Source organism: Mesoplodon mirus (assembly GCF_964341445.2).
Source record: "Mesoplodon mirus genome assembly, chromosome: 14".
In the NCBI taxonomy this organism is placed as follows: Eukaryota; Metazoa; Chordata; class Mammalia; order Artiodactyla; family Ziphiidae; genus Mesoplodon; species Mesoplodon mirus.
This window is the reverse complement of record NC_138990.1, coordinates 42840127-42863953: the sequence shown is the minus strand read 5'-3', so window position 1 is coordinate 42863953 and position 23827 is coordinate 42840127. Positions and strand designations below refer to the sequence as shown.

At 34.8% G+C, this 23827-nt stretch overlaps 1 protein-coding gene across 4 annotated transcripts in view; it reads left to right on the top strand.

Moving 5' to 3' along the window:
* ATAD2B (ATPase family AAA domain containing 2B) overlaps nucleotides 1–23827 on the top strand; it is a 165942-nt gene that overhangs the window by 64565 nt on the left and 77550 nt on the right. For all 4 annotated transcript variants that reach the window (XM_082642078.1, XM_082642076.1, XM_082642075.1 and 1 more), the window contains exons 12-15: nucleotides 257–431; nucleotides 8217–8305; nucleotides 14202–14361; nucleotides 18921–19011. In XM_082642078.1, the coding sequence (XP_082498204.1) occupies nucleotides 257–431; nucleotides 8217–8305; nucleotides 14202–14361; nucleotides 18921–19011 (515 nt within the window). The remainder of the gene's footprint in view (nucleotides 1–256; nucleotides 432–8216; nucleotides 8306–14201; nucleotides 14362–18920; nucleotides 19012–23827) is intronic.

The following is a 23827-nucleotide window of genomic DNA, read 5'->3' as shown; positions in this document are numbered from 1 at the left end:
GTACCTTTAAAATTTTGATGTAGCTTGCCAAATTACTCTCTACTCTGATTGAACTATTTCTTGTGTACCAAAGCTTGGTTCTTTGAGAACATCCTTGAGGACTCTCAACAAAGTGAAACTTTTGTCTGTATACTACAAAAAGCTATATCAGTGTCTAATACTAATAAAATATACATTAGTACAGAATTATATTTGTATTGGTTATTAGTGCTGTTGGTAACATTTATCTACTTTTATTGATTCTTTATTCCTCTAGGGGCTGTTTGTTTTATGGCCCTCCTGGCACAGGTAAAACCTTGGTTGCCAGAGCGTTAGCTAATGAGTGCAGTCAAGGAGACAAAAAGGTGGCTTTTTTTATGCGAAAAGGAGCAGACTGTCTAAGTAAGTGGGTTGGCGAATCTGAGCGGCAACTTAGGCTTCTTTTTGATCAGGTAAGTGAAGTCAGGTAATATGAGAATATCTTCTTTAGAATACTTAACACGTTTGGTCTATAAATACAAACTGTTCATGACGAGTCATATTTTCCAATCAATTCCAGTCAATTTCCAATGTTAAATTTAGGATCAGTAATCTGAATTTGTATGCCTTAGGTATTTAATAGCAGTTTCACTAGTACTAATTTAAGATGATTCACAAAATATTTATTGAGGTGGCTACTAGGCATATAATACCATGTTAAGTGCTTTTGAGAACCCTGGATATAACATATATATCACTAGATTATAATCTGAGGAAGTAGAACAAGCATAAGAAGTTAAATATCTGCAAGAAATCTCAGCAAGCAGTATATTATTTATTTTCATGAGTTGTAAATATGGTATTGGAAGAACTCAGTATTAAGTGAATGCTTTTAAAAGGCAGAGTAAGGTAAGTGAATAGTATCATGTAGGCTGTCTTTACTATTTATATATAATGGTAACTTTATAAATATCATTTCCTAATACTTATAAAAATTAGTCCTGATATAAATTTACTTTTAATTGTTTGAGCTACTGAAGGAAGTCATTCATACTTGGTAATGCAACTTATGTTTTGTTATGTCTAAGGAAATTCACATGACATTTAAAAAAATGCTTTCAGCAGGCATTTGTTGAAGACCCATTACTGAGTTGATGTGTATCAAAGTCCTTTGTAATTGGTCAAGCACTTCAAATATTATTTTTAGTTATATTAGTATTAAAAACTGCTGTGTTGTAGGTAATGGGGGCTCTAGAAAGAGGAATAAAATAAAATTCTTAACCTCAAGGTGCTCAGTGTCCATTGGGAAGTCAAACATATGCAGTCTTCATGTTTCAAGAGAATTTAATAATAATTGGAAAATAATATAAAATAACATTGGTGGATTAGGGAAGAGTTAGCTTGGGAATGCTGGCAAATTGTCCATGACTTAATTTTAAATTTTTGACAAGAGTTATTCCTTTTGCCACTTCATACTGGGGTAGGAATGTCTCTTGGTTTCATTCAAAATCATAGCATAAATCTGCTTTTTAAATCTATATTTACTTTATTTGTTTCATAGTTTTCTTTGTGGGTAAGAGTATTTGAAATGTTTGCTTTCTTTTTAAAAAAACTGCTCATAGTCATTTTTGTCTTTTTAAATGTGAAGAGTCTGCATTCCTAAATTACGTATATGATCTATTCACTAAATGAGATGAAGAAGGTACAGTCGGCCTTCCATATCTGCTGGTTCCACATCCACAGATTCAGGCAACAACTTCGTCTCCGGTTGGTTGAATCCACAGATGTGGAATCCATGGATATGTAGGGCTGACTGTGCTATATGCTATTTTATATAGGGGACTTGAGCATCCTCGTATTTTGGTATCTGCGGGGAGTCCTGGAACCAGTCTCCCATGGATACTGAGGGATGACTGTACAATATTTGGTGTCAGAAAAGTGTTAGTTTATATCTAGCTTTACTGTTAAGTATGTAACTTTAAGTAAATGAAAGCATCTGATCCTTATTTGCCTCCTCTATAAAATGGGGGAAATAATACCTATCTAACTGGACTACTGTGAGTTTTCACCGAAAGGAAGTATATACAGTTGACCCTTGAACAATACAGGGGTTAGGGGCACCAGCCTCTGTGCATTTGAAAATCTGTGTATAACTTTTGACTCCCCGCAAACTTAACTACTAATAGCCTACTGTTGATAGGAAGCCTTACCAATAACATAAACAGCACGCATGTTTTGTATTGTGTATTATGTATTGTATTCTTACAATAAAGTAAGCTAGAGAGAAGAAAATGTTACTAAGAAAATCATAAAAGATTTACAGTACTGTACTATATCACAACCAAAATTTTATGTTGCCTGAATGCAAGATGAATTCTCTCTCTCAACCTACATCAATATTGTCTTATGTGATACAAAACACTGTAGATGTTATACATATTACTAACACTAGACATCAAGAATGAAAAGATAATATGAAAAAGAAATTCATATTTATTATAGGTATAATGATTCATGCATTGATAACAAAGAAGCAGCAGTATGATTGTTTCATGGTAGCCTAGCCTGTACACTAGTGAATGAATTGTTATAAAATTTTTATGGCATACACAAATTACAGTCATATTCATAATACAGAATTGGAAACATTGTTATATTAGGAAAAAAACTGTTACCTGTGATGATTGGCTGAAATGCAGCTTCTCCAATTACGAGAGAGGGTCATGCTGTATAGTAATATAGTTCTTTGAAAGCAAAGGTATAAAACTGTAAGAAAATGAACACATTATTAATTTTTTATTAAATATCACTCACCTTATACCTATGTAAGGATATGCTGGCCATTTCAGTACAAGTCTTGTACACGATCGTCTACACAATGAATACTTTAAGTGGTAATTATGACAAAAATGTCTCATACAGTTCTTGCTGTACAGTTATTAGATTTTCGCATGAAGACACTGGCACACATACATAATAGAAAGTTTATTAACTGTACAGAATGATGATTGTTTACTATTCATTAAATGGAAGTGGATTATCATAAAGGTCTTCATCTTTGTCATTTTCATGTTGAGCAGGCTGAGGCGGAGGAGGAAGAGGAGGGGTTGGACTTGCTGTCTCGGGTGGCAGAGGTGCAAGAGGTGGAGGAGATGCAAGGGGCGGCAGGAGAGACAGGCACACTTGGTGTGACTTTATGAAAATACATCATAATTTCTGCTTGACTTTTTTGCTTTTTCATTTCTCTAAAAATGTTTCTGTATGGTACCAATCCTTCTTCCACCGTTTGCTCTAGTCTCAGTGCCCATATCATAGACAGGTCCATGTGGTAAAAGCAGTCAAAAGCAGTTCTGAGTAATCGGAACATTTCTGCCAGATTGTCTAAGGTCAATTTGTTTTCTTTTCTTTTCTTTTTTTTCCATTTTTTTTTCAATTTGTTTTCTGGCACTGCTTCTGCTACCTCTTCTTTCTCATTGCCTGGCACTAGTTCGGAAGCACTCATATCCATCTTCTGGATATTTCGTCTTCTGTCAGTGCCTCTGGTGTTATGTCTGTTAGCTCTTGAGTTTCTCCAAGATTCATATCTAGAGGCCCTTCATGCCCCGCCTTTTTTTTGCAATATCTACAATCTCTTTTGTGATTTACTTAATTGGCTCTGTCATAAATCCTGTGAAGTCACCCACAGCATCTGGACATAGTTTTCTCCAGCAGGAATTTATTGTTTTGGGCTTGGTGGCTTTCATGGCTTTTTCTAACAATAATGGAGAGAAATGGTGTAACCCTTCCAGACATTCATGATGTTCTCTCTATTGGGGCTCTCTTCCATAGTGTTGACAATCCTTTCCATAGTGTCCTGTCTATAATGAGGCTGAAAAGTCCTTATGAACCCCTTATCTAGAGGCTGAGTTAGAGTTGTTATGTCTGGGGACAAGTAGACCACTTCGACATCTTTGGTATTGAACTCATCGAGTTCTGGGTGGCCAGGGGCATTGTCCAATATCAAAAGAAATTTAAAAGTGGGTCTGTTACTGGAAAGGTGCTTCCTCACTTCAGGGATGAAGCATAGATGGAACCAATCCAGAAAAAGAGTTCTCATTGTCCAGGCTTGCTTGTACAACCAAAAGGTTGGTAGCTGGTGTTTATCTTTTCCCTTCAAGACTCGGGGGTTAGCAGCTTTATAGATAAAGGCAGTCCTGATCGTAAACCCGACTGCATTTGCCCAAAACAGTAGAGTTAGCTTATCCCTTCCAGCCTTAAATCCTGGTGCTCATTTCTCTTCTTTACTAATAAATGTGAATAGGGCACTGTTGTCTGCATTAAAAACCTGTTCAGACAGATACCCTTTCTCATCAGTGGTTTTCTTAATTGTGTCTGGGAACTTGTTTGCTGCCTTTTGGTCAGCAGATGGTGCTTCTCCTGTTACCTTGCCTTTTTTTTTTTTTAATTTTTAAAAAAATGTTTATTTTTTTCAAAGAAAAACAGCAATAGCCAACTGGAAACCTACTTATTCTTCAACTCCAATTTTGTTTTCTTTAAATTTAGAAGTGACTTACTGATTTACTATTTTAAACAAACCCCAGCACTTCCCTGGTGGTCCAGTGGTAAAGAATCTGCCTTACAGTTCAGGGGACACGGGTTTGATCCCTGGTCAGGGAACTAAGATCCCACATGCCGTGGCCACTAAGCCCCTGCCAGAGCTCGTGTGCCTCAGCTAGAGAGCCTGCATGCCGCAAACTACAGAACCCATGCATTCTGGAACCTGCGCGTCACAACTACAGAGCCCATGAGCCCTGGAGCCTATGCGCCACAGCTAGAGAAGAAAAACCTGCATGCCGCAACTAGAGAGAAGTCCGTGCGCTGCAACGAAGAGCCCCCGTGCCACAACAAAAGGTCCTGCGTGCCTCAACGAAGATCCCGCGTGCCGCAACTAAGACCCGACGCAGCCAAAAATAAAATAAATAAAAAATGTATAAAAACAAACCAACCCTCCCTTTCCCCTTTAAACGTTTACCATCTACTTATGCTGAATCCTTCCAGGGAGATTGCTCCAGCATATATCTCCAGGTCCTTGCTTTGCTTCTTTTACCAAAAAATGCAAAACACAGTTCCATCATGCATCTGAAGGCTCCAGTCATCAAAAATAGGAAAAAAAAAACAACTTTGGAATAGCCAGTTAACTTGAATAAAAAAAAATCCACGTGAATGCCTTTTGGTTGGGGCAGGAATTCACTCCTGTGTTCCCGGTAATATGATCCAGCTCCATAAATCCTTGTAATTCATCCTCCCTATCCTATGCACATACCTCTATCTAAAATTATTTGCTGGCATTAATTTCTACAGGTTTAGATTTTTCATCTTCCTTTTGCTTTAAGTTTTCATAGAATGACCTTGCTTTTTCTTGAATTATATTACAGTCTACAGGAATGCTTTTCTTATATCCTGCATCCACATAAAAGCTGCATTTTCAATATGAGATAAAAAGGTATTTTGCAAAAAGTTCAAGGTTTCACACCTGTTGGTGTAGCTGCAACAAGAGCTTCAGGGATTTCCTTTTCTTCTTCTTTTTTAAAATACCCCTTATGCTGGATTCATTTATCTTGAAATGGCCACAACTGCAGCTGCAGACCTAAATCTACAGTACATATCAAGCAGTTCAACTTTTTCTTGTAATGTCATGCCTTTTGTTTGCTCCTTGGGGGCACTTCCAGCATCAATCGTGGCACTTTGTATAGGTCCCATGGTGTTATTTAAAGTTTGCCATATTGCAGTAAACACAAAGAAAAATATGCAACATCACTTTAAGTAAAAAGAGATCACTGTTTACTGTGATATGTAATGTACTGGAGAGAGGAACTGCTCAGGAGGAGAAAATTAGCATCACACGGCATTTTAAGCGGATACTTGCAACACTTTAGTTCAGCGCAATAGCAACAGGAGGTGGCTGTGAAATTATTACAGTAGTACAGTATGTACCACAGTTAATTTTATGCAGTTATGATTTAATACTGCATCTTTGTTAACATTTCTCTCGACTATAAGTGGAGCAGGTACAGTGTTTCTTCATGTAAGTTTTGATAAATTTTAACTTTTTATAATAGATTTGTGTATATTTTATGGTAGTAAATGATAAAATAGACTAGTGTCTATGTATATTTTATACACCCATGACACACTTTGTTCTTAATTTCTTCACTATTTCTAGGCTACCCAGTTCATCTGTGAGTTTTTTCAAATTGTCATAAATCTCCCCCAAAATATTTTCAATATATTTATTGAAAAAAATCCATGTATACAAAGGTCAACTGTAAAGTGCTTATCACAATAACTGGTGTTGAATACACTGTACTTCCTTTTTGCAATTGTGTGAGGCCATAGTTCTAAAAAAGAGCTGTGTTTCATGTATGTAAAAGTAATGATTAAATCTTTACTCTTCTCTTATTATGTAATTCTAGCCTTATAAAGTTTTTTTTTTTCAAAAAAAGCAAAGTTTTGTGGTTGAATTGTCCTTCATTTAAAGTTATTAGAGGAACTTCCCTGGTGGTGCAGTGGCTAAGAATCCACCTGCCAATGCAAGGGACATGGGTTTGAGTCGTGGTCCGGGAAGATCCCACATGCTGCGGAGCAACTGAGCCCGTGAGCCACAACTACTGAGCCTGTGCTCTAGAGCCCGTGAGCCACAACTACTGAGCCCGTGTGCCACAACTACTGAGCCCATGTGCCACAACTACTGAGCCCGTGTGCCTCAACTACTGAAGCCTGCTCGCCTAGAGCCCATGCTCTGTCCACAACAAGAGAAGCCACCACAGTGAGAAGCCCGTGCACCACAATGAAGAATAGCCCCCGCTTGCCACAACTAGGGAAAGCCCGTGTGTAGCAACAAAGACCCAATGCAGCCAAATATAAATAAATAAATTAAAAAAATAAAATTATTAGAGAACACTGGAAGTTTAATGAATATCGTTATCAGTAAGGGAGAAATGAAAAATTTGTATCCATTCTTTAATAAGCTGACCTTCCTGTGAACTAAGAATTAGCTTTAAGTAATTTTGAAATGAAAATAAACTATATTAATTTGAGTAAATTATATAACAGTTTTCATTTGTAATCTAAAATTTATTTACCTTAAATAAAGTTCCTACATAGATCTGAGATTTAGTGAGAAAAATGACACTGTGAAAGTACCAGAAGAAAACTCAGGAGAATTTTGTTTCTAATCTCAGAGTAGGGAAAGTCTAACTATGGAAGAAAAGAATCCACTATATAAAATCTTTTTTTTACATACTGAGTGGCAACAATATGGTAAGCAAAACCAAAAGATGATACCCTTTGTAGAAAAATATTTTCATTTCCTTTCATAGAGAGAGTGTAATTTTTAAGTAAATATAGCTCCTAGAAATCAGTAAGCAGACCAATGAGCCAATAGAAAAATTGGCAAAGGATATGAACAGAACTTGTGTAGAAAAAGCAATTTTAATGGCTCTTTTAAGATGTAAAAACTCATCTTCCTTGATAATAGAAATAAAAATTAGAATGAAAATGAGGTAACATCCTTTATCTTAAAAAGGTAGTCAAGAACAAGAAGTCTGATAATAAATTGTTGGTGAGCAGTCTTAAATATTTCTGGTGAGAAGGGTAAATTGATACATCAATGGAAGGTAATTTGCAAGTATCTAAATTAGGAATGACACATGCCTTCTGAACCATAAGTTCCACTTTTATAATTTTTTATATTGATATGTTTATACTCATGTGAAATGTTAAATGTACACAGATACTTGTTCAAGCATTATTGATAATAGGAAAAGATTGAAAACAGCTTAAATGTCCATGAGTAGGGGACTCGTTTAATTACGGCACATCCATATAGTGCGGCATTTTGTAGCTGTTAAAAAAGGATGAAGCAGATCTTTATGTACTTACATGTAAGCGAATTAAAATGTATCAATAACATAAAATAGGCTGTGTTATACAATAAAAGCAATGTGTATAGTGTGTTTAAATGTGTTTAAAAATACATGTTTGTGTATGTGTATAAATGACATGTATGGAAGAATAAACAAACGGAAAACACTAGTTGTCTACTGGGTGGAGACCTTGTGGTTAGAGTCTGGGGTGATAAGGAGCTTTCCTTTTTCCTGTATAATCTTTCTTACCTGCTGCATGTTGTACCATTTGCTTATATTACCTATTAAGAAAATACAGTAAATTAAAAATGAAAACTAATACAATAAATAATGTTTGTTTCCTTTTTATACTAGGCATATTTGATGAGACCTTCTATAATATTTTTTGATGAAATAGATGGATTAGCTCCAGTTCGCTCCAGCAGGCAAGATCAGATCCACAGGTAATTTTTCCTAATCTGATTATGTTGAATTCTTTTCATTTGTTGACATAGTATTTAGATTTGCACTTGGATAAGTGCTATGAGGCTTATAAGATGTGACCTCTGTCCTTGAGGAAGACTTCTTTCATTAGCACAGGGGTCAGCAAACCACAACCCATGAGGCAAATCTTCTCCCTCTTTTTTGTAAATGAAGTTTTATTGGAACACAACCATATTCATTGCTTTTTGCGTTATATATATCTCCTTTTGCACTACAAGAGCAGAGATGAGCTAGGGGTTGTGAGAGAAAGATCATATGACTTGCAAAGCCTTAACACATTTACTTTCTGGCCGTTTACAGAAAAAGATGCCTAATCCTGATTTAGCATAATGTTTTTGAAATTTATCCATGTCACATACACTAATATTTTGTTCTTTTTAATTTCTGAGTAGTAGTCCTTGGGCAACACACACACAGACACACAAAGTGTGTGTCTCTGTGTGTATGTGTATGTCTGTATGTGTACCACAATTTGTTTAATTCCTCTGATAGAGATTTGGTTTGCTTCTATTTTTGGCTGTTATGATAATGCTGCTGTGAACATTTGCATACACATTTTCATGGGACCATATGTTTTCATTTCTGTTGGGTAAATACCTTAGAGAGAAATGGCTGAATCCTATGGTAAATGTTTGTTTAAACTGATACTACTTTCCAAAGTGGTTCACCATTTTGTTTTTAACTGTAATGTATGAGGATTTGGGATGCTTCTCATTCTTCCCAGCATTTCGTATTTTTACTCTCTTTAACTGTTGCTATTCTAATGAGTGTGTAGCAGTGGATTAATTTTCATTTTTCTGATGACTAATAATATTGAGCATCTTTGCATGCACTTATTGCTCATTTACATATTTTCTTTTGTGAAATGTCTGTTATATTATTTTACCCTTTAAAAAAAAAGAAATCATATTGCATGTCTCATTGTAGTGTAAGATTTTTTTTATGTGCTCTTAAAACAAGCCCTTTGTCAGGTCTATGTTTTGAAAAGTTTTCTACTAATCTGGCTTGCCTTTTTTTTTTTTTTTTGTGCGGTACGTGGGCCTCTCACTGTTGTGGCCTCTCCCATTGCGGAGCACAGGCTCCGGATGCGCAGGCTCAGCGGCCATGGCTCATGGGCCCAGCCGCTCCGCGGCATGTGGGATCTTCCCGGACAGGGGCACGAACCCGTGTCCCCTGTATTGGCAGGCGGACTCTCAACCACTGCGCCACCAGGGAAGCCCTTGCCTTTTTCTTAAATATGACTTTTTGAAAATCAAAACGTTTTAGTATTGATGAAGCCCATTATGTAAATTTTTTTGGTATATATTTTTCTGTCTTGAGAATAATTTCCTAAACCAATTTGTCAACAATTCTGTATTTTCTTCTAAAATATTAGTAGTTTTGGCCCTTAAATTTTGGTCAGTGATTCGTTTTAAAGTTAACATTCATATGTCAGCATAAGGTAAGGGTTTGAGTTAATTTTTATAGCTAGTGCAAGGTATGGACTGAAGTTTACTTTTTCCATATTTTTTTTCCAATTGTTCCAGGGCCATTTAATGAAAAGGTTACCTTGTCTCCATTGAATTACTTGGCATCTTTGTCAGAAATTGACCATCAATTTGTCTATTCCTAGACTTGTTAGTTGGTTCCATTGATCTTTAGGTTTATCCTTGTATCATTGACTTGATTACTTGGTAGATTTCTATTGATTTTTATTAGTATAAGTCCCCAACCTTGTTCTTTGTAATTTTTAAAAAAATCTTTTTTAAAGAGCAGTTTTAGGTTTACGGCATAATTGAGAGGAAGGTACAGAGATTATTCCATTTACGCTGTGCCCGCACTGATGCACAGCCTCCCTCATTATCAACATCTTTCATCAGAGAGGGTACATTTATTACAATTGAGGAACCTACATTGACACATCATAATCATACAAAGTCTGTAGTCACTCTGGGTGTTTTGCATTTTATGAGTTTGGACAAATGTATAATAACATGCATATGTCATTATAGTATCATACAGAGTATTTTCATTGTCCTAAAAATCCTCTGTGCTCTACCAACTCATCCCTCCTTTCCCTCCCCACCCCACCCCCTCAGTCCCTGGCACTAATGATTTTTTACTATCTACCCTCGCCCTTTCCGTAATGCTATGTAGTTGTAATCATCCAGCATGTAATCTTTCAGGTTAGCTTCTTTCATTTAGCAATATGCATTTAGCAATATGCATTGTGACTTTTCTTGGCTTATTGTTTGTTTGTTTGTTTCTTCTGTTTGCTTTAGGTTTCTCTTTTTCTCGATGATTCAGATGGAATTTTAGACTTTGATTGAAACTTTTTTCTTTTCTAATATAGGCATTGAAAGCTATAAATTTCTTTTTAAGCACTGCTTTAGCTGCATCCCAGTTTTTGACCTCTTATATAATCAGTGGCCTATAGTTCAAAATCATTTCCAATTCCTCTTGTCATTTCTTCTTTGACACAATGAATATTTAGAAGTGTGTTGTTTAGTGTACAAGTTGTGTTTTTTATCTTATTGTTTCTAATTTAATTTTTTAATTGAGGTATAATTAACATAAAACACTGTATTAGTTTCTCTAATTTAATTTTATTGTGGTCAGAAACGATAACTCTTAAAGTCATTTTAAATTCACTGCAGTTTTCTTTATGTCCCAGGTATTGTCTGTGTTGTGAATTTGTATTCTGCTGTTTGTGGTATAATATTCTCTATATATATCAAGTAAGACAGGGTTATAATAATGTTATGCAGGATCTTTTGTGTTTTTACTGATTTTTTTGTCTAGTTATTTTATGAACATTAGAGAGATGTGGTAAAATTTCCAACTATGATTGTAGAAATTTCTCTTTAATTCTGCCAGTTTCATTTATTTTGAAGTTTTGTTTTGGGTGCAAACACATTTATTATTTTGGAGGTCTTTATTTTGAAGTTGCCTTCTTATTATGAAATGCCCTTCTTTATCTTTGTTAATACTTTTTGTTTTGAAATCTATTTTCATTAGAATCTAATGAAATGATTATCTAATGATTAGATAATGATTAAGCTAATCTAGACCTCTGATGTTTTTTGCTTGGTACATTTTTTTCCCATTAACTTACTACCTACCTTTCAGTGTCTTAATATTTAGAGTATTACTTTTGTGGATAATACATAGTTGGGTCTTGTTTTCCTAACTGAACAATCTCTTCATTTTAATTTGAAAGTTTAATCCATCAACGTTTATGTAATCATTGACACAAATGAATTGGGGAATACCATTTCATGTTTGTTTTCTATTTATGTGTGTTTTCTGCTTGATTTTCTAAAGAGAATATTTGGAGATATTTTAGAAACTCCTTTTTATCTTACTACTGATTTTTTTTTAATTAGTTAATTTATTTTTATTTTTGGCTGCGTTGGGTCTTTGTTGCTGCGTGCAGGCTTTCTCTCGTTAGGGTGAGCGGGGGCTACTCTTCGTTGCGCTGCGCGGGCTTCTCGTTGCGGTGGCTTCTCTTGTTGCGGAGGACGAGCTCTAGGCGTGCAGTCTTCAGTAGTTGCGGCTTGCGGGCTCTAGAGCGCAGGCTCAGTAGTTGTGGTGCATGGGCTTAGCTGCTCCCTGGCATGTGGGATCTTCCCAGACCAGGGATCGAACCTGTGTTCCCTGCATTGGCAGGCAGATTCTTATCCAGTGTACCACCAGGGAAGCCCTACTACTGATTTTTTTTTTTTTTTTGCGGTATGCGGGCCTCTCACTGTTGTGGCCTCTCCTGTTGCGGAGCACAGGCTCCGGACGCACAGGCTCAGCGGCCATGGCTCACGGGCCCAGCCGCTCCGTGGCATGTGGGATCTTCCCGGACCGGGGCGCGAACCCGTGTCCCCTGCATTGGCAGGCGAACTCTCAACCACTGCGCCACCAGGGAAGCCCCCTACTACTGATTTTTTTAAAGCTCTTTTATTGAGGTATAATTGATACAGAATACTATATATACTCATTGATATACTTAAAGAGTACACTTGGTAATTTTAACATGTATTTACTTGTGAAACTGTAACTATCAATACATATAAGGATACATATAAGAGAGGTTCCAAATGGTGGGGAAAAGGGATGCAAAAGTTTAGTCACAAATGTTCACAGCAGTGTTATTCATAATAGCCATAACATGGAAATAACCCAAATGTCCATTAGCTGATGAATGGTTAAATAAAATGTGGTATATCCACATGGTAGAATATCATTCAGCCTCAAAAAGGAATGAAATTCTGACACATGCTACATTATATATGTAACATTGGTGAACCTCACATACTTTATGCTAGTGGAAACAAAACCAGACACAAAAGATCACATATTGTACTGTTTCATTTATGTAAAATGTCCAAAATAGTCAAATTCATAAAATGGTATAAAAGTGTATCAAGTAAATACTAACAGAAAGCTACTGTTGCTATATTAGACAAAAGAGACTGACAGAAAGCATTATTATACATAAAAAGAGGATCAATTTACAATGATAAAATCTTCAATTTATTAAAAGATGTAATAGTTTAAAATTTATAATTCCCTAATTACTACATTTCAAACTGTATAAAACAAAAATTGACAGAACTGCAAAGAGTCAAATTGATAATCATTGTGAGAGATCTCATGTACCTCTCAGTAATTAATAGACAAATGAGAATAAAATAAATTCTCTACAGATTATTTGAACAACTATATTATATTAATCTGATCTTGTGGGCATACTTATCTAAGGCAAATATAGAATGAACACTGTTTTCAAACAAACACAGCATTTATAAAAATTGACCATATATTGTGCCTTAAATCGCAGCTAATTTCTAAAGTTTAGTAATATATAAAATACAAGAAAATGACAAAAAGATAAGCAGAGAATTTTATGTTTTTTTATCAAGAACTATTGTCCTAACTCTAAGTAGTCTATGGTATTAGTAAAATAAAAAATTATAGCTAACTATATATGAACTGCAAACAGAGATATGCAGAAATCAGGAAATTAGAAAGTCACTTCTTTGAAAAAAATAAAATTGACCAACCTGTTGCACAATTGGCCATGATAAAAAAAAGACACTGATAAAGCAATATTTAGGAATACAAAATATGATGTTATTTTAGATTCTGTAAACATTAAAGGTTAAGAGGATGAAGGCCTAAGCTTAAGAGGTAAAAGTATAAAACTTTTAGGAAAAATCCTATGGGAACATCTTCATAACCTGTATGAATGTTCACAGCTTTTTTGGTAATAGCCAAAAACTGGAAACAGTCTAAATGTCCATCAACATGTGAATCAACAAATTGGGATCCATGCATAAAATGGAATATTGCTTAGCAATGAGAAGGAATAAACTATTGTTAAACCAACAATGTGGTGAATTTCAAAATAATCATGCTGAGGGAAAGAATCCAGAAAAAAAAAGTACTTATTGTGTGATCCCATGTATATAAAATTTTAGGTAATGGAAGCTAATCTATAGTGACAGAACTCAGATCAGTGGTTGCCAGGGGATTGGGTCAAAGAAGAGCAGTGGGGAATGGATTTTGAAGGGCATGAGGAGGAGCATGATGGATATTACTTTTTTTCATTGTGGTGATAGTTTCCCATACTTCAAAACTTAGCAGTGTGTATACTTTAAATATATTCAGTGTACTGTATGTCGGTTATATCTGCAGAAGACTCCAACCTGTTGAGAGTGACACGAGAAAGTTAAATGGAACTTAGTTTTACTTGTGAACCTGGATATAAAAATCCATGTTTTTAGTCTTTAAGCCTGATGAAAGGTAGTATAAGCAGCAATCTTTGCAGCTTTTTCTCTCTTCCCTTTTTACAATTTAAGCGTCGGTCTGGAACTTTTGTTACAGCTCTATCGTATCGACCCTCCTCGCTCTTATGGATGGATTAGACAACAGGGGCGAGATTGTTGTTATTGGTGCTACAAACAGACTTGATTCTATAGATCCTGCTCTCAGGAGACCCGGCCGTTTTGACAGGGAATTTCTTTTCAACCTTCCTGATCACAAGGTAAGAGTTCTTGATATATTAAGATTTATTTGTGACTCAATTATGAAATATATGTATATGTATACATATACTTTGAAAGTGGTATTTTATGAGTTGTCGTTTTCAAAATTTTGTGCTTGTTGGATATCTTAGTTACTACTTAAAAAATGCTGGTAATGATTGAATAATTTAATCATTTTGTTAACAGTTATCAGAAGGTTCATGATTTTTAGGAAATAAGGGTATGATTTTGAGGTTATTATAGATGCTTGCTTTTTTCTTTAGCTCTCCACATTGTATTAATTATCTTGTATGACAGGTTATATGTCTCTTGTTCACCAAAGTAGCTTTGTTCCCATAAAAATAACGTTTTTAGAGTAATGGGGGCTTTATGAATAAGAGCCCAATATGCAAATTCTCATAGAAAGAGCTATGACATCTTATTTCATTAAAAGCAGCAAATGCTATTCATTATAGTGTAGTTTTAAAAAGAACATAATAGAAAAAATAAGAACATAATTAAAGCAGGGCAATGTGTAGTCATTGACTATGTAAAATGTTATTTAATATGTTATACAAAGTTCTTTTTTCCTATTTTTACTTGGCAATTTTTTGGTTAGTCTGACCAGTTTAATCATTGACTGTCATCTTCACTGCACATTTATATTTGAGAGGGAGGGACATATTCAGGGAAGATTCTGTATTTGACAATGCTTTGCATGTATTAAACATATCAAGCCTAATTAGAACCTTTATAACACATACCTATATAAATATAACCAAAAGAGAGCAGAGAAGATACTACATATGAATATATTTATACACACACACGCACACTCGAGCACTTGCTGTTATATGGTTTTGATTTTGGATCTCTGTAAAATGCCTTGTTTATGTACATAGATGTGAGAAGCTTAGTGATTAGTACAGTACAGTAGACTATAGGGAAATGAAGGCAATGGCTCTGCTGTATAGAGCAGTCTGTGTAGACCAGTCTCTACCTCAGTTCGACAGTCTGAACAGCCACTGTATCTGTCTCAGTTTTGGATTGACGATCCAACTTATAGGCTTTTTTTTGGCACCAAGTTTATTTAGCTTTGTCAGGATAGGAAACATAGTGTATACAGCATCATTTTTGTTACCCAAGTGAGCTTCTAGGGCTGTACCAGTGCATAGAGGTATGCTTAGTTATAGGAGACAAGACTGAAGTAGTCTACTTCAGCATGGGGAAGCATCAGCTATCTCGTTTGGGACATCTTACAACAGTTCAAGCACATCTTTTAGGCTCTACCAGATGGGGAATGTGCTTATTAGCTCTAAGAGACACAGCCAGTGTTCATTTCAGCACAGGAAAGCCATTACCTTGATTTTCCAATTATCTTCTCTATTGTCCTAGTCATGTAGGCCTCAAAGTCCATATGCCAACCATAGTCCTCACAATTCAGATATAGTCCACACAAATCAGAGATTTAACAGTAAACGAGGTCTAGAACAGTACTGTCCAGTTGAATTTTCTGTGATGATGGAAATGTTCTGTGGCTTACTATATTGTATAAGTATGGATCTGGAACATAGTTTTCCATGTTAATTTTAACTTTCTAAGTTTCAAGAAAACAGTGCTTGAGACCTAAACCTAAGATCATTTTTCTTGGCCTGGGTCTGTGGAAAAAAACTAGACTGGCTGTTCACCTTTTTTTCCTTAGGTAGTATTTAAGGTCATGAGACTAGATGATACAATTCCTCTGTCTTAAGAAGCAGTCAGTAAGATAAGAGGAAAACTAGGAGAGTGGGATTCTGGAAGCCAAGTGAAGAAACTGTATCAATGGGGAAGGTATAATTAACTGTGTCAGATGTTGCTAAATTAAGTCACATGACAGAAGATTGGCGATTTATTTAGCATTATGTAGGTCATTGGTGAAACCTGATGGGAACAATTTCAATTAGTGGTGGGTGCAAAAAACTTGACTTGAATATGGTTAGTTTAAGAGAATAGGAGGGAAGGAATTGGAGACAGTGAATGGAGATAAATTTTTCAAAGTGTTTTGCTGTAATAAGAAGCAAAGGATTGAGGTGAGATGTTGAGCAAATTGGGGACAAGAGAAGGTGTTTTGTTATTTTTAAGATAGGAGAAATATCCAGTAGGGAAGGAAGTTTTGGTGATGAAATTGAGAAAGGAGAATTATCTTCTTGCCTTGATAGGCGAGAAGGGGGATTGGATTTAATATATGAGTGACGAGAATGACTTTATTTTTTATTTTAAATTTATTTATTTATTTATGTGTCTGTGCTGGGTCTTAGTTGCGGCACGTGGGATCTAGTTACCTGACCAGGGATCAAACCTGGGTCCCCTGCCCTGGGAGCGTGGAGTCTTAGACCTGGACCACCAGGGAAGTCCCGAGAATCACTATAGTTAGGAATTTGATAGTTCATCTGTTATAATAGGCAGAAGACAGAATATTGCGGGTACACATGCTGACAGGTGGACAGAGTTGGTATGGGGTATCTTTGGAAGTTTTCTTCTGATTGCTTCAGTTTTCTCAGTGGATTAGGAAGCAAGTTCTGAACGAGAGGCTGAGCATGAAGACAGAGAAGCTATGAAGTAGTCTGCTGGAAGATAGCCTCATGAATAGAATAGAGAAGGGTTAAGGGCAGTCATAAGGCTCCATTTTGGGTCGTTAATTTAAATTGATACCAGTCAGTGTCTAATATTAGCATGCAGTTTGGGAAGTGGAATATCATGACTCTTGCTATTTGAGCAAGTGAAAGTAAAAAGCAAACAACAAAAAAACTAAAAGTAAGTCTTGGTGCCAAATTTTAATAATTTTGTTAACTCTTTATTACCATAAAATAGCACGTACCTTCTTTATGCAGTAATGCTTTATTTCTTTTGTTTACCATCAGCAGCAGTATGATTATTGTTATAAATGTTATATGTATATTCATGAATCCTAGAGAATGAGTGACCTGAGTTTGCTTTTGACTCTTAATAATAGAGGAAGCTACTTTCTATTAGGAGAAACCATATGATTTACTTTTCTGTATGCCATATAGAGTAAATTGTAATGAAACATTTCTTGATTTAAATAATTTCTTCTATTTCTTGTTTTTATGATAAAGAAAGGGGACTCTTTATATAGAAAAAGAGAAAGGCACTTAAATGTCTCAGAGACCTGACAGTAACTTTTGACTTTAGGTAATTAATTTCATTTCCTCTAAATCTTTACTTATTTTGTAAAATGAAGGGATACAGATAGATCTTTTTTGAGATATCTTCCAGCTTAGATTTTTTTTTTTTTTTTTGCCGTGTTTCTGATTCTCTAAGGGTCTTGAATGAGTGGCGCCCCTTCTGCTAATGAAGTCTATATAGATTCTTAATGTCATCTTCTAGACTATATAAGCTCTCAGAATTATATTTTTTGGGGGCCTTGATTTTATATTTTTTTAGTATCTGTTCAGGCATATATTTCAAGTCGAAAGAAAATATTTGTTACATCATTGATTTATTTTTGGTAGCTGAACGCCTAACTTAGAACTTGGAATTGAAGCAATAGCTGTTGATTTCAGATTTTGTCAACTTTTTGAGCAAGGTTTATCTTGACAACTTTCAAGTTCTTTTTGTTTTTGTGCTAGACCCCAAATTCCTCACCAAGGCAATAATATTATCATCTTGGTTATAATTTGCCTTTTCATAGTCTCAAGAAACTCAAGTAGCAGTGTTGAGGAAACAAGTATACTCAATTTTAGAAAGCATTGTCTTTCCCTTGAAAGAAGGCAAATGTGAAAAAAAAATTCTGATGTGACTTTTCAGGTGATTATGGACTCATACTTCAGTGTTTCTTTTTTACTGTGGGAGAAAAAGAAATTTCATTTAATTTGGGACCAAGATGTTAAAATTTTGATTGTGCTATACAGTTAGATTTAAGGTAAAGAATGCTATTTTGAAAGATAAAAATCAAGGTAAAATTGTTTAAACCTTTGTTTTACAGTGAATTCAATTAATATTTATGGAGATTACCTTGTTATATATTAAATGTGAAAGCATTAAGTAACTTAACAAGATGATAATGTTTATTATATTTCTTTACTTACTTGAAAACTTCTTCAACTTAAAACTTTAATGACACTTTATGCATATTAGAACCAAAAGGCCTGTGAAATCTCAATATAAGGTTTGTTTAAAAGTTATGATTATTATAACACATTAAAGTTTTTTTGTTTACATGTTTTCAAGTGGTTAAAATGACATGGAGGAAAGTGAAATTTAGTTTTGAGTTCTAGTCCTATATCAGTCACGTAGTCATATGTGCCGCTAGTCAAGTTCCTTTACCTCTCAGGATGTTAATTATCTTAGTTTGTGAAACAAAGATCTCTGCTACATAGCTCACAGGGTTATTATGGGAATCAGAGTTGATGTGGATGCCAAGCTGTTTATGTTTCTTTTAAAATAAACAGTTGCTTTTCTGGGATATGGTTAGTTGATAAATTTGTTCCATCTAACACATTTTGGGGTTGATGATATTTTATTTATTTGTACTTTTTTCCTTAGGCAAGATTTTATTTATCTGTGCTTTTCTTCTTAGGCAAGAAAACACATTTTACAGATCCATACCAGGGACTGGAATCCAAAATTGTCAGATGCTTTTTTAGGTGAATTGGCTGAAAAATGTGTTGGTGAGTGCTACTGTTTGAATTTTTTGATTGTCATTGTTTGTTCTGATCAGCCTCCCTTTCCCCGTATGTTTGGAATGTGAATGAGTATAGTTGTGTTTTTGTGCAGTAGTTGGCTTTGCCTTTAAATGTAAGCATTTCACTTGAAGTTTGAACACTTCTAAATTAGAATTTTAGCTGCCATTAGGTGTTTTGATTATCAAAGCTCAGTGGTCATATGCCTTTCATTGAGTGCTGGATTTCCAGTATTACTACGGTGTCTCCTTTTAGGAATTGTTCCCTTTCAGAAGTTTTACTAAGAAAAATAAGCTTAAACGAGAGGTGAAGGTCCATGTACAGGGCAGGACTGTAGTCTTTTACTTCACAGATTACATGATGGACTCATCCTCATGCCGGTGGTTTAGAAAGAAGTTGAGTGAGAGGAGTCTTCAAAGAAAATACTTAATGACATCTGCTAGTATTTCCCCAAATGTAAAACTCTTCAACTTAATGTTAAGTTATTCACAAAGTAGAAGATCTCCTACAGAGTGAACAAACACTACTGTCCTAAAAGGATATGGTGAGAGTGTTTTATGTACATACATGATCATACATAGGAGATGGAATTCAGAGGTTTTAGAATTCAGGGTTTTGGCTCTAATTAGGTCTGAAATAAAAATGAATGTGGTATTAAGCAGCTGAATATACACACAGGTATTTTTCCTTCATTCTTTTTCTGTCTTTTGTCTATTTTCCTCTCATTCTCTCAAAAATATAAATTAAAAAATCTCTCCATGAACTTTTTTTAAGCATTATGAAGAAGTCCCCCTAATAAGTCCACTAACAATCAGCAGTCTACTTGGGAAAACTTTAAAGTTACCAAAATCAAAAAGAACAACGTAGTTAAAAAATCATTGTGGTCCACCATCAAATAATTAAAACTTAAATAGAACATTAGTCCATTCAGTTAGCTACATCCGAATTATCCTCTTCATCCACAGGGACCTCCATCTCCGAAGCAGCATACCTCAGCTTTTGAACCACAAAGACCTCGACATCTTCTGGTGAGGAGAAAACGTAAATCTCTCCAGCACTACTCCAGTTTAAGCTTTGCCTGGTATAAGAGAGCATGCGCCAAACCCACTTCATGTAAATTTGGCTTGACCTTTGCAAAGCCTTGTGCTGCTTTATGGGAGAGGGTGGTATTTGGTACAAAATCCAGTCTTTGCCCTTTTTAAAATTTGACCCCTTTTATTTCCTGTTACTTTTATGATATTATTGTGTTAGAGTACAGATCAGAATGGGAAATATTTGTAGATTCATCTGTGAATTTGTCACAGAATGATCCTTAACTGAAATAAGCAGAAGTCTTCAAATAATTTTGGAAATTCCCTAAGAGTAATTTTAAAATTACTTTTTTACCCTATCTACCATCTGAAATATTATATACTCTAATTCTTCATCTTAAATATTAGACTCTCAGTTTCCTTTTTCATTTCGAAAGGCCACGCCTCCTCATTTTACCAAGTTATTTATTTTAGCTTTTAGTCAGTTTCTTAAGTTAAAAAAAATTTAAGACATACTTTTTTATAGGACTAAAAAATTTCTCTTGCCTTTTTTTTTGGGGTGGCATTGCTGGTTTAGAATCTGCTTATATATACTCTATTTTCTTCCTGGAGAGTGACATAAAAATCCTTTATAATTAACTGACTTCTGATTTTGATTATGACGTTTATTTCATTTAAGAAACCAGTTCACTTAAAAAAAAAAGAAAATGCAGGTCTTCAAACAGAAACAGAATAGCAATAAATTTTTAATTCATTATGAGCTTAGCACTTATGTATCCCAAAGATGTTTTAACATGTATGGGTTCAGATGAATGAAATTTATGCCTAACAAAAGAGTATGCAGTCTTAATGAACGACTGCAAAGATAGTTGACCTGTTATTAGAGGTTATGGATTTGGTAACTTTTACCTTGAAATGAATTCCCAAGTACTTGGAGGTTTACATGCATAATAGGTGTGATTTTTAGTAGTCTTCAAATAATTTGGTATCCAGAACATGTGCACAAATAGTAGGAGCTTAAGGTTAATGAAGAACTTCAATCTAATCATATTTCTCTATTCATTTTCACTAAGAGGGCCAAAACAGTGAAAGGGTATCTGTCAATGTGGCATCTTAGCTTGTGGACCTTCATTGTTTGGTATTTTACTTAAAAAGTAACTTCATAAAATTTTATTACCTTTCTCTAGTTTATAACCTCTTTGAATAGCTTGTATTTTCATTCTTTCAGACAAATTTCCATCTTAATAGCAATATTCAGGAATGCATTTTCTTTGGAATCTAGCTATGTGTGTTCATCAGACTATTAGAGTTGTAATGGCAGAACTAGTATAGTTATGGAATTCTTATGGAAGGGATATTGATATTTAACATCAACTTTTAACTCTCAAAAGGCTGTATTTCAGTATTTCTAGAATAGTCATAGCGTCTATTTTTCTAAACCGGGACCCTTTTGAGAGTGAAAAAATACGCTGTTAATTATGACAAGGCAACTGGCCTAAACCAGGACATGTGGTCACCCTTAATATAGCCTATTTAGCCATGGCTATGATGTACCTTTAATTCTGTTTTAGAGTCTAGTAAGGAAAGTGTATTATTAATTCAGTAGTTCTCAATTTTTTGTGTGTATCAGTATCACTTGTAAAGTTTTCTCAAAATACACATTTATGGTATTAAACCACCACTTAGTGATTCTGATTCACTAAGTTTGTTGGGAATCTATTTTTGATTCATTTTCATTGTTTATTCAGATGACTAGTCAAGGTTGACAATCACAGATATAAACTAGTAATTCTCATTCACAAACAAATGTAAAGAAGATAAATCCTGTCATTTATAGTCTGTTGGTTATGATAATCCATGAGAAAATTTACTTCTTTATTTTTTTCAAGGATTAGTTTATAACTAATGATGAAATTCAAACTTTCAAGCAAAAATTAGGATTTTTTTAAAAACAAAAAAGAGATTATAAGCCACACAGCAGTTCTCAAAGGGCATTCTATGACTTAGATTTGTAATTGTGAGCTGACAGCTTGCCAGCACTTAAAAGATTTTAGCGATGGATTGGTGATGATATTAACAAATGTGATTTTTTGATATTGTTAATAAAATGTGTCAATATACAAAACATCTATTTGACTCAGTGAAGAAAGTTTACTTCTTCAAGTGGAATCTATTATTGTTGATAAGCTTTAAAATTATCTTTAATAAATTAAGAAAAAATGAACAATACATTGCTATTTATATTATTATGTCAAACATAAATGTTATGGGCAACATTTATTACATAAAATACCTTTTTGTGGCTTTTTTCTGTTCTGCATTGTTTTTGAATGTTTTCTCTTTTTTAATTTAGGTTTTTGCACTTAAAAATAGGGTCATATAGTATGTTCACTAAGTGTATATGTATATACTTTTTTTTTTTTTTTTTTTTGCGGTACGCGGGCCTCTCACTGTTGTGGCCTCTCTCGTTGCGGAGCACAGGCTCCGGATGCGCAGGCTCAGCGGCCATGGCTCACGTGCCCAGCCGCTCCACGGCATGTGGGATCTTCCCGGACCAGGGCACGAACCCATGTCCCCTGCATCGGCAGGTGGACTCTCAACCACTGCGCCACCAGGGAAGCCCATAAGTGTATATACTTTTAAAGAGGAAAAAAGAAATGTGGTTTATATTTTTTTGAAGACAGTAGTTTATTCTTTACTTCCTCTGAAATGGATTATTTAGTTAACTGTTTATAACTGAGCTGGTGTTCTACAGTTATTTTGTTGAACTAATGTAACAGATATGTATAGAACAGGAAAAGATACTTTTTGTCAGGTTCATTCATTGAGAAATAGAAAATAAAATGAGAGACATGGTAAACTTGGTTATTCTGAAGAATTATTTGGGAGATTGATTGCTGTCATGGGACAGTGTTAATGCTTAATCTGCTTATAGTTTTCTGAATTAAATTCTCATAGGTCATATTAAGTTTTCCCCTACCTCTGAATAAATGTTTATGAATATAGTACTTCATAATTTTCATTGAAATTTTTAGTTACAGTGAGTAAGTTGGTTTAATAATAAAAGAATTTAGATTTCTTAGAAAAAGAAAAGCCTAATAGATATGATTCATCCCCCTCTTTTTTGTAATACATGGTAACCTAATAGTTTTACGTTACCAAACTATAACCTTGGAGTTACTCTTTTCTTTTTTCATTCATTCTTTCACTCAAGAAATATTTTTTGGATATCTACTGAATGCCAGGCCAGGCATCGTTCTTGGTAGTTGAGATACATTTAGCGAACAAAACAAACAAATACCCCTATTCTTACAGAGGTCACATTCTAGTTGGGGAACGCAGACAGTAAACATAATAGGTAAATGATAAGGTGGTAAGTGCTGTGGAAAAAGGAGAGCAGGGTGAGGAGTTTTCTGTTGTGTATAGGGCTTGTTTAACGTGATCATTTGCCTTACTGAGGGATATAGGGATAGAATTTATTATAGATGTGTGAGTCAGTTTGATTTATATGGTTTTGTTCCTTAATGTTCTTTTTCTGCCAGTTAGTCTGGTACTATTTCTTCTCTGCTCATAGTTTTCCTTTGTAATCACCATTTTAATTTCAGTATTTAAGTGTTCTACAAGGTCATTGTGAGATATAAAAAGATAAATAAATCTGATACCACTCTTTGAAGAGCTTAGGGACTAATGTTCTGTAACTAGTTCGGGTGGTTCCCGCTGCTGGCATAACTGATAAAGGTGGCCAAATGCAGGTTTAATTGTCAGTATAAAAA